Consider the following 14,362-nt stretch of genomic DNA (forward strand, 5'->3'; position numbering starts at 1 on the left):
TTTGTGGTGATGGTGATTAGACGAGATCTGCGGTGACGTCACAATCGTATTGCATTGTGGTATATGGAGCTGTCTGAAGTGTACATATGTAGACTCGCTCCCTCTGTCAAAATCGAGGGAACGAGGGTCTGTCCATATAAACTTCCCTCGTCCACTTTGCGAAGTGGAACGCACTTCAAAATGGCAGCAGGGATTCCCCCGAGGGGAAGTGCTTAGGGAAGTTCGCAAGTACGTGTCTAAAAGTGGACTGGGACGCAGCCCTGGTCGTTTTGTTATAAAATAAAGTTATATCCTTTAAACTGAATAAAAAAACACACACAACCTGATGAGGGTCTCATCTGAACACAGCTTTCACCACAGGAAAGCTCAAGAATAGTCCTGCCAGATTTTTATGTTGGCATGTATATAACAAATCTGAAATAAAATGACCTCTGTGCTCTAGTTTTCAAACAGTTTCAATAAAGATGAACAAATATTTTTGCATTTGAGAAGTGCAGATAATGAGTTTAGCAACTCCTAAAAATACTCCAAACAAACCTGTTGATTGGTTAACACAACATAAAGCCATAAGTACAAATTTGCAAGAAAAAACATTTACCGGTATAACATCTGTTATCATTGAAGAAATAGATTTTAATATAAAAATATATACGGCTGCTTGACCAAATCAATACCAAGGCTTTTTAACAGTGAGCATACTACTGCTTCCGTAAATGCTAAAATGTATTCTCACTGAATACAAAATTAAGTATTTTGTGTGCTGTCTTTTTGTCCAGTAATCATTGTATAAAAACAACAACTATCTTTAATGAAATGGCAGCTTTCATGATAAGAGTTGTAACACCTGCACCTAATAATTGAGTATTACATGTTCCCATGACAACTGATTGTCAGGAAACAATTGGTAAATGTCAGTTGCTGGCACTATAAAGAGTACTATCAGGCAACACTAATATGTGTTGGAGGTCAAGTAGGTTTTTTATGCATTTTTAGTGGTGTTGTTGAGGTGGGTAGCTGTTGTATTTTTGTTTGGCCATGGAGGGTACCACTAGCCGACTCTTAAGGTACAATGATAAATTGTAGTATTTGGCATTTGTTAACAAGTGGCATTCATCTAACAAGTTTTGTTTTGTTTTATTTCGTCTACAGTTTTTCTTTGACACTTCTCAGTCTTTGTGTCTGTGACCATTTTGGAAGTGGTAAGGTTTATCCAGGCAAGATCTATAATTGATATTTGCTAGCATGTCTGTTTGATTCTTTCTTTTTTATTTTCTTCTAGTTGGTGGCTTTGTCAGGAGTGGTTATCCTGTATACTATGAGGCTGGTTTCCCCATGCAGGATGTGAAGCCACGAAGTTCCTACAGCTGGTATGGCACTGATGTATCAAATCCCAGAAGTCCTCAAAGATCAAGGAGTAACACTTACAGTGCTGCACAAGTTAAGGGTGTGTATAGCAGTGTAAGCTATAGTCCTCAAAATGGCTCTTCTGGTTTTGTACCAGTGACTAATGTATATAAGCCTGGTTCTGACTCTGATGCTAGTAGTCAACTTCAAGGATCTCTGATATCTTCAGCTGGTAGTGGCAGTCTTGTTTCTGGTTCTGTGTCCCCTGCAATGGGTACAAGTCTGCGCATTGAGTCTCTACCTGAGCTAACACAACTCAACTATCAAACTGTAGTACAGTCTAGTAATGAGTCTGTGGTGTCTAGTAATGAGTCTGTGGTGTCTAGTAATGAGTCTGTGGTGTCTAGTAATGAGTCTGTGGTGTCTAGTAATGAGTCTGTGGTGTCTAGTAATGAGTCTGTGGTGTCTAGTAATGAGTCTGTGGTGTCTAGTAATGAGTCTGTGGTGTCTAGTAATGAGTCTGTGGTGTCTAGTAATGAGTCTGTGGTGTCTAGTAATGAGTCTGTGGTGTCTAGTAATGAGTCTGTGGTGTCTAGTAATGAGTCTGTGGTGTCTAGTAATGAGTCTGTGGTGTCTAGTAATGAGTCTGTGGTGTCTAGTAATGAGTCTGTGGTGTCTAGTAATGAGTCTGTGGTGTCTAGTAATGAGTCTGTGGTGTCTAGTAGCCAGCAAATCGTGCAGAACAGCCCCCAGTCCAGTGGCCAATTAGTGGAAGTCCGCTACCAGTCTGCAGTGCAGCCCATTGTCAAGCCTCAGAGAAGTAGACTTCAAGTTGTTTCCAAGTTATTTTCCGGTAACAGACCAGTCCAGGTTTCAAGTTCTACCTTTTTTGTCAAGCCTCTGCAGCAGAGAAATGAGTCCTCACAACCCAGCTATCAGTTAGGGCAAGCCAGCTTTGGATATGGACTTGAGCCATTACTGGGTGGCCAGCAACTAGTGCAGTCACGCTATGGTTCCACAGTTCAGCCTAGTGGTGTGCAGCTAGCACAGGCAAGAAACCAACTTGTGGCCCAGCCCAGCCTCCAGCAGCCAGAACTCTGAACAAGCTGTCTCGCAATCTGTGGACCAGTCCAGTGGCCTGCAATCAGCCCAAGCCAGCTCTCAGTCTGTGGAACCATCAGGTAGCCTGCTGTCAGCCCAAGCAAGCTCACAGTCTGTGGACCAGTCTGGCATCCAACAACCAGCCCAAGCCAGCTCACAATCTGTTGAACTGTCAGGTAGCCAGGTGTCGGCCCAAACCAGCTCACAGTCTGTGGACCAGTCTGGCATCCAACAACCAGCCCAAGCCAGCTCACAGTCTGTGGACCAGTCTGGCATCCAAACACCAGCCCCAGCCAGCTCACAGTCTGTGGACCAGTCTGGCATCCAACAACCAGCCCAATCCAGCTCACAGTCTGGCCTGCCGTCAGCACAAGCCAGCTACCAGTTTGTGCCCCAGCTTGGTTTCCAAAAACCTACACAAACTGGCTCCAAATCTGTGAACTGGCACAGTGGTCTAAAGTTAGCACAGTCTAGATACCAGTCTGTGGTCTGGCCTAGTGGCCAACATCCAGGACAGGCCCACTACCAGTCTGTGGTGCAGTCCGGTGGCCTAAAGACAGCACAAGCCCGTTATCAGTCTGTTAATTAGCTGAGCGGTCTGCAGTCAGCACAAGCACGTTACCAGTCTGTGGACCAGCTAATCGGTCTGCAATCAGGCCAAGCCAGATACCAGTCTGTGTCCCAGCACAGTGGCCTGCAGTCAGCACAAACCCGTTACCAGTCTGTGGACCAGCTAATCGGTCTGCAATCAGGCCAAGCCAGATACCAGTCTGTGTCCCAGCCCAGCGGTCTGCAGTCAGCACAGGCCCGTTATCAGTCTGTGGACCAGCTAAGCGGTCTGCAATCAGGCCAAGCCAGATACCAGTCTCTGTCCCAGCCCAGCGGTCTGCAGTCAGCACAGGCCCGTTATCAGTCTGTGGACCAGCTAAGCGGTCTGCAATCAGGCCAAGCCAGATACCAGTCTCTGTCCCAGCCCAGCGGTCTGCAGTCAGCACAGGCCCGTTATCAGTCTGTGGACCAGCTAAGCGGTCTGCAATCAGGCCAAGCCAGATACCAGTCTCTGTCCCAGCCCAGCAGTCTGCAGTCGGCACAAACCCGTTACCAGTCTGTGGACAAGCCAAACGGTCTGCAATCAGGCCAAGCCAGATACCAGTCTCTGTCCCAGCCCAGCGGTCTGCAGTCAGCACAGGCCCGTTATCAGTCTGTGGACCAGCTAAGCGGTCTGCAATCAGGCCAAGCCAGATACCAGTCTCTGTCCCAGCCCAGCGGTCTGCAGTCAGCACAGGCCCGTTATCAGTCTGTGGACCAGCTAAGTGGTCTGCAATCAGGCCAAGCCAGATACCAGTCTCTGTCCCAGCCCAGTGGCCTGCAGTCAGCACAAGCCCGTTACCAGTCTGTGGACAAGCCAAACGGTCTGCAATCAGGCCAAGCCAGCTAAAAGTCTCTGGCCCAGCCCAGTGGCCTGCAATCAGCATAAGCCCGTTACCAGTCTGTGGACAAGCCAACCGGTCTGCAATCAGGCCAAGCCAGCTAAAAGTCTCTGGCCCAGCCCAGTGGCCTGCAGTCAGCATAAGCCCGTTACCAGTCTGTGGACAAGCCAACCGGTCTGCAATCAGCACAAGCACGTTACCAGTATCTGTCCCAGCCCAGTGGCCTGCAGTCAGAACAAGCCCGTTACCAGTCTGTGAACCAACTAAGTGGCCTGCAGTCAGCACAAGCCCGGTACCAGTCTGTGTCCCGGCAGTCTAATTTCCAGGTCTTTTCTAAGCCAGAGCAGTCAAGTTACATGTCTGTTTCCAGTCTTGGTTCCAAACCTTTTGGAGCAACCCAGTAAAATACCACTTAAATCTTTGAGTCTGATGCAGTCTGTACCGCCTGGCTTTCAAGATCCAGCACCTCTGCACTCTCAGACTACTCAAAATAAGCTTTTATCTCCAGGCATATTGAGATTGTTGCATCAAGTGAAGTCTGACAGTTTAAGTGTTCTATTAGTGTACTTTTTAAATAAAGTAAACGAGTTTATCTTTGTTTATATATTATATATACTTTATGTGCTTTGAATAATACTTAAAATTGCATTAAGTATTGACATGTTGACAAAAAAGATTAGTATATTTGGCTTATACTTGTACTCAATTTTTGATCGAGATGTATTTAAGTATTCTTGGCTGCTTGTTCACAAACTTTTTTTTTTTTAGAGAAAATGTATGTTCCTAATTTTAAGTATCTGATTTTTTTGGTAGGATAGTCCAATGCTGGTATACATAGGAATTTACCCAAAATCTACTTCACTTTTTCCCCTCCATTGACTGAATTTTCCAGCCATGTGTTCACTGTTTTCAGCGTATGAGTGCTAAAACGCATCTTGCTAAGAGTACAGAATCTCCTGATGAAAATGGGTGAAGAAGCCGCTGTAACAAGTGATCGAAGATTTCTTGGGCAAATGCAAAATAATGCGATCATCAAACAGCATGCATATGTTCAAAAGTTTTACAGAATGAAATGTCGGCCAGGAACGGTTAATAACTGAAGCTTTGGGGGTGTTGATGGACTCGATCGACTCCATCTGTTTTGATCACCTGAATTCTGAATCCGATCCGGACATAGTCTTTGACAAAAATATAATGTTCTCAGCTTTCTGTTTAAAATGTTGCAAATAAAATTAAATGAAAAATAATATTAACTAAGAATATTACTCGTTATAATATTCACTCAGAAATGTATCACTTGCTGATAAAAAAAACAATAAGAAACAACAAAATATGTTAAATAAATAATGCCAATTTGTTTAAAGGCAGATGCCCTGTTAACATATGCTCATGATGAAGTTAATATGTAGTAATTGTATTTCTCTTTTCAACAGAAACTTAGATTTCATATCACTTTTCTGTATGAGCATCATCATGAATATGAGGATTCATATCGATTGAATGTAGTATGCAAAAAGAAGGCTTTTTAGCATGTTTTCTTAAGCTTTCATCAAACTTACCATTACATAACCAGGCCTCGGAGGTTGAGAATTTTTTTTATTATTTAAATACTAAATGAGATTCAATCATTAATGGATAAAATTAAGCCAACATGTATTTCGTACTGAAAATTCAGTTACCCTCAAAATTGTCACATTGTTAAAATGTTAAATGCAGTTATTACACACATAATATGTCCAGTGATCACAGTCCTTTTGTATAACAGGATAGGATGTCAGTTTGAGTCCTGTCCTGTAGTTTATTTAACAAAGATGTATTACTTAAAAATAGGCTATCTGCTAAATACAATAAACGTAAGCTTTACAATATTGTTTGATGGTAAAGGAATTTAGCTTTAAACATTAAACTTGAAGTTAACTGATGGGATTTTACAAAGACTCTTATACTATCGTCTTTTTCTGCATGCCATTCTATTTGACAGAAAGGATGTTTCAAGAGAGCACAGGACTCTTCACAGCTGTCATGCCACAAAAAACTAGCCGAATGATCGCTCATAAAATATTCATCAAAGGCTTTCCCTTCTCACCCTACAAAACACTCCATGACTGCAGTCAAAACAGCTGGAGGTTGGGAAATGACACTTCTAGACACATTTGATCTTTTAGCAAGCAAACATTATTTGGTTTAAGGTAATAACTTTTTAAATACTCAATTATTTTGCTTTAAGCATATAGACAAATCTGTTTAAATCAGTACAACAGAATAAAACGTGAATGTAAAGACATACTTTTCGGATATTTGTCTCTTTTATAGTAAACTGTACGTACACCGCTATGCCTCAAACAGAATCCATGGTGTCATGGACTATGTTGCCAGAACACACACAAACACGAAGATGAAGGAAATAAGGCAGTCTTTAATAAATCCACATAAAGAGAGTAGCGTATCATACATCAACCATAGATGAGACCCGAAAACAATGAACAGAAACAAGGGAACTAAAATGCAGATATAAATGAGGTGAATACCAAAACACAGTTGCCTGTGATGAAAACTCAAATCAGAAACCATGACAACAAATTAGTGGCGGGAAATGGTGCAAACAGGAAAACACAGTCCAAACTGAGTGAAACTGTGAGTCACTCACAGAAACTCACTCAGACCTTTCCAATTAATTCCATCGCTGTAAGAAAAACAATTTACCCATGGACAGCCCAGACAGGAGCAGAGTGAGATGTTACTTCACCATCGGAAACAGCTTTTCCCTGGTCTTTGATCTGATGCCTCATGCTGTGCTGTAGAATTCAAAGATAACAGACACTGGTGCTCTCAGTCTCCTCCAAATGAGAGCAAACGCAGTGTAGAAGGTATAGATGACAGCTTTCCTCCATCTGTGACCCATAATAAGGACTCCATCTTCTGCAATCTTGTGCTATTAAATGCATTTCTTGTGTAACTTTTCTTATGCGCAAGAAAAGAATAAGAAAAAAAGATTGTATTACTGCAGGGGTGCCCAATCATGTTCCTGAAGATCTACCTTCCTGCAAAGTTCAGCTCCAACATTACTGAGGCAGCTAATTAAAATCTTGATAATTAGACAGGTTTGAACTCTGCAGGTAGGCAGGTCTCTGATTTTCTCTGAAATCCTAATGACACATTTTAGTTTTGCATAATTATAAATGGGTAGAGCAGAGCAATGGGCTTTTTATTAATACAAAAAAATATCACAAACACTACCCTGTGTAAGACCTCAATGAGAGCACAAGACTTGGCATCAGGACACAAGATGACTAACTCACAGAGGACTTCTTCTTCTTCTTCTCTTATATAATGGCAGATTGCAAACGACTTTTAGGTGCATACCGCCGCCTACTGTACTGAAGTGTGTATCATCATGTCATTTTACGATTATTTAAATATACTCCACAACCTTGTGTCTTTTAAAAATGTAAATAATGCCTTGCTGGTTATTCTCCTCTCCTCTCCTCTCCTCTACCTGGCCCCCTGAGCTACTGGCACCTATCTGGCCCCCTGAGCTACCGGCACCTATCTGGCCCCCTTGAGCTACCGGCACCTATCTGGCCCCCTGAGCTACCGGCACCTATCTGGCCCCCTGAGCTACCGGCACCTATCTGGCCCCCTGAGCTACCGGCACCTATCTGGCCCCCTGAGCTACCGGCACCTATCTGGCCCCCTGAGCTACCCGCACCTATCTGGCCCCCTGAGCTACCCGCACCTACCTGGCCCCCTGAGCTACCCGCACCTATCTGGCCCCCTGAGCTACCCGCACCTATCTGGCTCCCTGAGCTACCCGCACCTATCTGGCCCCCTGAGCTACCCGCACCTATCTGGCCCCCTGAGCTACCCGCACCTATCTGGCCCCCTGAGCTACCCGCACCTATCTGGCTCCCTGAGCTACCCGCACCTATCTGGCCCCCTGAGCTACCCGCACCTATCTGGCCCCCTGAGCTACCCGCACCTATCTGGCCCCCTGAGCTACCCGCACCTATCTGGCCCCCTGAGCTACCCGCACCTATCTGGCCCCCTGAGCTACCCGCACCTATCTGGCCCCCTGAGCTACCGGCACCTATCTGGCCCCCTTGAGCTACCGGCACCTATCTGGCCCCCTGAGCTACCGGCACCTATCTGGCCCCCTGAGCTACCGGCACCTATCTGGCCCCCTGAGCTACCGGCACCTATCTGGCCCCCTGAGCTACCCGCACCTATCTGGCCCCCTGAGCTACCCGCACCTATCTGGCCCCCTGAGCTACCCGCACCTATCTGGCCCCCTGAGGTACCCGCACCTATCTGGCCCCCTGAGCTACCAGCACCTATCTGGCTCCCTGAGCTACCCGCACCTATCTGGCCCCCTGAGCTACCCGCACCTATCTGGCCCCCTGAGCTACCCGCACCTATCTGGCCCCCTGAGCTACCCGCACCTATCTGGCTCCCTGAGCTACCCGCACCTATCTGGCCCCCTGAGCTACCCGCACCTATCTGGCCCCCTGAGCTACCCGCACCTATCTGGCCCCCTGAGCTACCCGCACCTATCTGGCCCCCTGAGCTACCCGCACCTATCTGGCCCCCTGAGCTACCCGCACCTATCTGGCCCCCTGAGCTACCCGCACCTATCTGGCCCCCTGAGCTACCCGCACCTATCTGGCCCCCTGAGCTACCAGCACCTATCTGGCCCCCTGACCTACCCGCACCTATCTGGCCCCCTGAGCTACCCGCACCTATCTGGCCCCCTGAGCTACCCGCACCTATCTGGCCCCCTGAGCTACCCGCACCTACCTGGCCCCCTGAGCTACCAGCACCTATCTGGCCCCCTGAGCTACCAGCACCTATCTGGCCCCCTTGAGCTACCGGCGCCTATCTGGCCCCCTGAGCTACCCGCACCTATCTGGCCCCCTGAGCTACCAGCACCTATCTGGCCCCCTGAGCTACCCGCACCTATCTGGCCCCCTGAGCTTCCCGCACTTATCTGGCTCCCTGAGCTACCCGCACTTATCTGGCTCCCTGAGCTACCCGCACTTATCTGGCTCCCTGAGCTACCGGCGCCTATCTGGCTCCCTGAGCTACCCGCACCTATCTGGCTCCCTGAGCTACCAGCACCTATCTGGCCCCCTGAGCTACCGGCGCCTATCTGGCTCCCTGAGCTACCGGTGCCTATCTGGCTCCCTGAGCTACCCGCACCTATCTGGCTCCCTGAGCTACCGGTGCCTATCTGGCTCCCTGAGCTACCAGCACCTATCTGGCCCCCTGAGCTACCAGCACCTATCTGGCCCCCTGAGCTACCCGCACCTATCTGGCCCCCTGAGCTACCGGCGCCTATCTGTTCCCCTGAGCTACCAGCACCTATCTGGCCCCCTGAGCTACCCGCACCTATCTGGCCCCCTGAGCTACCGGTGCCTATCTGGCTCCCTGAGCTACCCGCACCTATCTGGCCCCCTGAGCTACCCGCACCTATCTGGCTCCCTGAGCTACCGGTGCCTATCTGGCTCCCTGAGCTACCCGCACCTATCTGGCCCCCTGAGCTACCCGCACCTATCTGGCCCCCTGAGCTACCAGCACCTATCTGGCCCCCTGAGCTACCAGCACCTATCTGGCTAACACAGTCTCACCCCAAAACGTCACATACTGACGCGTCTTGACCATTCGGCAACATACGACGAAAAAGGTACCCTTTAACGTCCATATGTGACGATTCGGGAATGGTTGGGTTTAGGTATGCGGTAGGGTACCGCTAGAAGGCGCTGCTGGTGCGCTTATGTCTGCGTCTCATATGGACGTTAAAGGGTACCTTTTTCGTCGTATGTTGCCGAATGGTCAAGACGCGTCAGTATGTGACGTTTTGGGGTGAGACCGGGCTGATCTGGCCCCCTGAGCTACCGGCGCCTATCTGGCTCCCTGAGCTACCGGCGCCTATCTGGCTCCCTGAGCTACCGGCGCCTATCTGGCCCCCTGAGCTACCAGCACCTATCTGGGCCCCTGAGCTACCCGCACCTATCTGGGCCCCTGAGCTACCCGCACCTATCTGGGCCCCTGAGCTACCCGCACCTATCTGGGCCCCTGAGCTACCCGCACCTATCTGGCTCCCTGAGCTACCCGCACCTTTCTGGCCCCCTGAGCTACCCGCACCTATCTGGCCCCCTGAGCTACCCGCACCTATCTGGCCCCCTGAGCTACCCGCACCTATCTGGGCCCCTGAGCTACCCGCACCTATCTGGGCCCCTGAGCTACCCGCACCTATCTGGCCCCCTGAGCTACCCGCACCTATCTGGCCCCCTGAGCTACCCGCACCTATCTGGCCCCCTGAGCTACCAGCACCTATCTGGCCCCCTGAGCTACCAGCACCTATCTGGCCCCCTGAGCTACCGGCGCCTATCTGGCCCCCTGAGCTACCGGCGCCTATCTGGCCCCCTGAGCTACCCGCACCTATCTGGCTCCCTGAGCTACCCGCACCTATCTGGCCCCCTGAGCTACCCGCACCTATCTGGCTCCCTGAGCTACCCGCACCTATCTGGCTCCCTGAGCTACCCGCACCTATCTGGCCCCCTGAGCTACCCGCACCTATCTGGCCCCCTGAGCTAGACCGTTTAACCGTTACCGGTTTCTGCAACTTTGACTAAATGTTTTTATTTTTTTATTTACAGAACTTTTCTTACAAAGTTGTATGTTAAAATGGTTCCCGTTTGTTTTCATAGATGGCAGTTCTGCACCTCTAATGCATTTCCTCATCGGTATTGTTTTTTAGATAGTGGAATAATTTATATTACTGAACTTATTTATTTAATTCGAAGTGTTTATAGTAATACACTTACTATATAACATGCTTACCAGCATAAATATAACACTATATACACAATATAAGGATTTTTTTATGTATTAAACAAATTAAAAAATTATAATCTGCAGAAATGGCAAGTAGAGGGAACTTCTAAAGGTAAGATGAGCTCAGCTTAAGGAGCAATATTAAATTGTTAATGATAAAATCCACCCAGTTTGAGCTTGTAGGTGTTCCAAGAGTTTCTTATGTGAATTGGTATATTCATACATCAACTTCTAAGAGGATATTTTCTCTCTACTATTTTCCATTGCGGTACAGATTTGCCATATAGCAACATTTTCCTCAAAATTTTTAAATATATGTCATGCAAATGTATTATGTTAATAGAAAAACATATTTCCTTGTTTAAAACAATGCATAGTTACCATAAAAGGATTTGTATAATTAATAGCCTATATATGTAAAAATGTATAATGTTATGTTGTAAAAAAATAATCAAATATAGTTATGTTATTATTATAAAGCAATTATGTTGATACAATAAGGAAGCTACTGATAAAAGTCATGATGAGGAAGTAATTAAAGATGTTTTTAAGGTAATTTAGTGTTTGTGATTTCCTTTTCTCTTCCTTCATCTCTCTCTGTGTTTGTGTTCTGCTTTATCGTGTCTCCTCTCCGACTGTATGCATTTATTATTTATCCATCTGATTTATTTCAAAGAGTTCCTAAAAAACAAATCAGAGCTGCACGGCACCTGATGCTTTATTCATGGACTGGTGCAGCTTTCAGACGACCCACTGGCACACGGGTTGCTCTTACACAACTCCGGTGTTTCCTCAAAACTGAAGAAATGTTGCACTGTGACTTTCATTAGCCTCAGCAACATATCAGCAAAACACAACCGGCAACCCTCAACTCAAAAGGCATGTTACACTAGAGGGTAAATATAAAAGTCTTCTCCCTACCAGCAGGGATAGTTGTTTATCATAATTGTCTGTGAACTTTACAACCCATTAGCCATTTCAGAACCATATTGAGAGCCACAGTTGCTTAGAGACAATTTACACAAGTCACGCATGAAGACAGAAGCTTAGTACTAACTGCTGTTTACACTTCCCTCTTTATGCAGTATACAGTACTTTTTACTCTAACTGCACTCTGCTATAGCTTAGTGGAGGTATGTCACCTAAAAAGTGGACCTACGGCAAGCAAGTCAACGTTTACTACAAAAATGAAAAATCTGTTGATATTTACTCACCCTCATGTCATTTAAAACCCATATTCTGATATATTACATTAGTGTGTGTGTGTGAGTACGCGTAAAAAAATCTCTCTATAAAAAATAATAGGCTACATAGAATTATAATATATGATAGTCCCGCTCTCCACTGTATGGAGGAGGTTATGAAGTATTGTTGTATGGAAAAGACCAGTGAGAAAATTTTTATTTCCACAGTGAAATACTGACAGAAGTTTTATTTTGGGATGAACTATTCATTTTAAAGTCATCAAAATGGAGAATTCTTATATTTTATGGAATATCGCAATATAAATTATTTCTTGGTTTCTCAAAGCATCTTTTATTTTTTTGTTAATTCATGTGTCTCATAATCTTTAATCAAAATAAATCCCCCTCTCTCTTGCAGCAACGTCTCTTCTCATGCATGTTTCCTGGGACGAGGGCGGGGCAACCTGTCACTCACATAAGATCCACCAATAGCAAACCACAACCATCCAATCAAGTCCCAATGGACAAAATCAAGTCAAATTGTGTTCTTGTTCAAAAAGCCGTTTCACTCAGATATAGGGCACAATAGGTAAGAAAAGACTATTGAATCTTTCTTTTCATGACGACTTTAAGTTATTTAATCCATTCCACAGAAAATTCCACTAAAATGTCATTGTATCTTATGAAAAAAAGCAGAAAATGTTGAATGTAGAGGAGGTCCACCATTGTATCAACTTTAGTGTAAGATTTTTCCCCCAACTTTTTCCATATCCTTTTAAGGTTAAAGAGGCAAATTTTGTTTCGGAGTCTCCTACAATATGTTTACCTGCATTTAAGCTCAAAAACACTTTAATTTTCTCATAATATACATTGAAACATCAGCTCTTTTCTCACAGTGTCTGAAACAGTTCGATAAAATATTCGATCTCGTGTCGGAAACCAAGCGTGCATTAGCATATCTAAATTTCAGCTCCAGATCTTTCTCAGCACTTGATCTACAGTGATACAAACTTCAACAATGGCGTTAGTTTTACCGTATCAATTCCAGCGCGAGTCTCATCCTTTGGAAGTGCATCAAAGTAGATTTGCTTTCGCAGCGTCTTCTCAACATGCCGACAACACAAAACAAACTCTTCCGGTCTCAACCGGAAAAACTTGGGTAAAAGTAGACGTTGTTCACAAGCAGCCAATGAAGACCATAGACTGGCATTATGCAAATTTGTTACATTAAGGAAGTAAGATTGGAATTACTGACGGTTCGGTTCAGGCAGGTCACAATTGCTTTTTTTCATTTAGGAGCCAATATATTTATTTGTTTTGCACTTTGGTCTTTAAAACTTTGCAGACCTTTTACATTCACAAACAGCAATATTACACACTGCATGAAATGTGATAACGTGACTTTTAATGTGTATTGTCAGAGTGACCGAGAAGGCTTAAGAATGGATTTGTTGTATTTCTAGTCTAAACTAAACCACAGCTGTGCTTTGGTTCCACATTTACTGGTTAAATGTGTAATCAGTCAAACAATATAAGACTACAAGTAATCTGGGTAACATCCCAATTGATAACATAACTAATAAGTCTTACAAGGTCAGTTAAGGAGGAAAACCATACATGCTTGACAGCAATTTTGAATATAAAACAGGTCATAACGTTATCTCTGTAAACCTGTGTAAAGAAAACACACTCTATATAGTGTGTGCACATATGGCTCTTATCTCATTTATTTTTCAAGAAGGCAATACCCAACCCAAATAACCTGAACGGGAAATCAAGGGAGAGCTGGAAACTTCCCTTTAGCTGAAGGACATTTCGTCAACAGCAAGAGAAGTGATTATCGGCCCGTGTTTGCAGAGCATGTGGGCAGTTACAGACATTCTGCAAGACAGCCTTTTTACAGAAGATAAGATTGGGGCCACCGTGTAAGAATCAGACTATAAGCAGGATATTATCACTCGCTGCCTTATTGTTTAACGTCTTTTATCAATTCTTCTACATGTGGCCTATTTTATTTTTTCTAAATGCTCCAGATAGAACGACAAATACATCTGTTGGCCAACTAACAATAATGTTTTTTTTTTATTAATACTGTCAGTATTACAAAAGATAATACATAGGCTCACTCGGTGAACAATTGAGTTGTAAATTTGCAGCAGCTCTTACAGATTAATAGTTTCTCATTGCACTTAATATTTTAACTATTAAAGTAACAATTAGTGTAATAAACAAGTGTGAACATGCAGAAATCACTACTTTTCTTGCATTAGATCTTTATAGAAAAATTACTATATAGGACATCATAATGTTCATGTTATTAGTCCCTGAACACAGTTTCCCTTGAATGCATGTGGGTGAAAATGTTTACAATTTGATGCATATTCTTTATAATACTACTTGTTTTGTCAATAAAAAAATCAATTTTAATGATCATTTAGATTGTGTGTGCATGCGAAGGCTGTCAAAACA

General features: G+C 44.9%; 1 protein-coding gene across 1 annotated transcript; it reads left to right on the top strand.

The window, feature by feature from the left end:
* Positions 1–956: 956 nt before the first annotated feature.
* LOC307011697 (uncharacterized protein) lies at positions 957–3,877 on the top strand. Its single transcript, XM_079637669.1, has 3 exons — positions 957–1,064; positions 1,150–1,199; positions 1,280–3,877. Exons 1-3 carry the CDS (start codon positions 1,036–1,038, stop codon positions 2,443–2,445), a joined length of 1,245 nt encoding a protein of 414 aa, XP_079493795.1. The 5' UTR covers positions 957–1,035; the 3' UTR covers positions 2,446–3,877.
* Positions 3,878–14,362: the final 10,485 nt, after the last annotated feature.

This window comes from Phoxinus phoxinus (assembly GCF_949152265.1).
Source record: "Phoxinus phoxinus genome assembly, chromosome: 15".
NCBI lineage: Eukaryota > Metazoa > Chordata > Actinopteri > Cypriniformes > Leuciscidae > Phoxinus > Phoxinus phoxinus.

Bases quoted from the DNA above. Each gene is read 5' to 3' on its own strand.
- LOC307011697 (XM_079637669.1), top strand. From the start codon at position 1,036: ATGGAGGGTACCACTAGCCGACTCTTAAG. The intron at 1,065-1,149 runs GTACAATGATAA...TTTCGTCTACAG, and splicing joins ACCACTAGCCGACTCTTAAG to TTTTTCTTTGACACTTCTCA. The intron at 1,200-1,279 runs GTAAGGTTTATC...ATTTTCTTCTAG, and splicing joins CTGTGACCATTTTGGAAGTG to TTGGTGGCTTTGTCAGGAGT.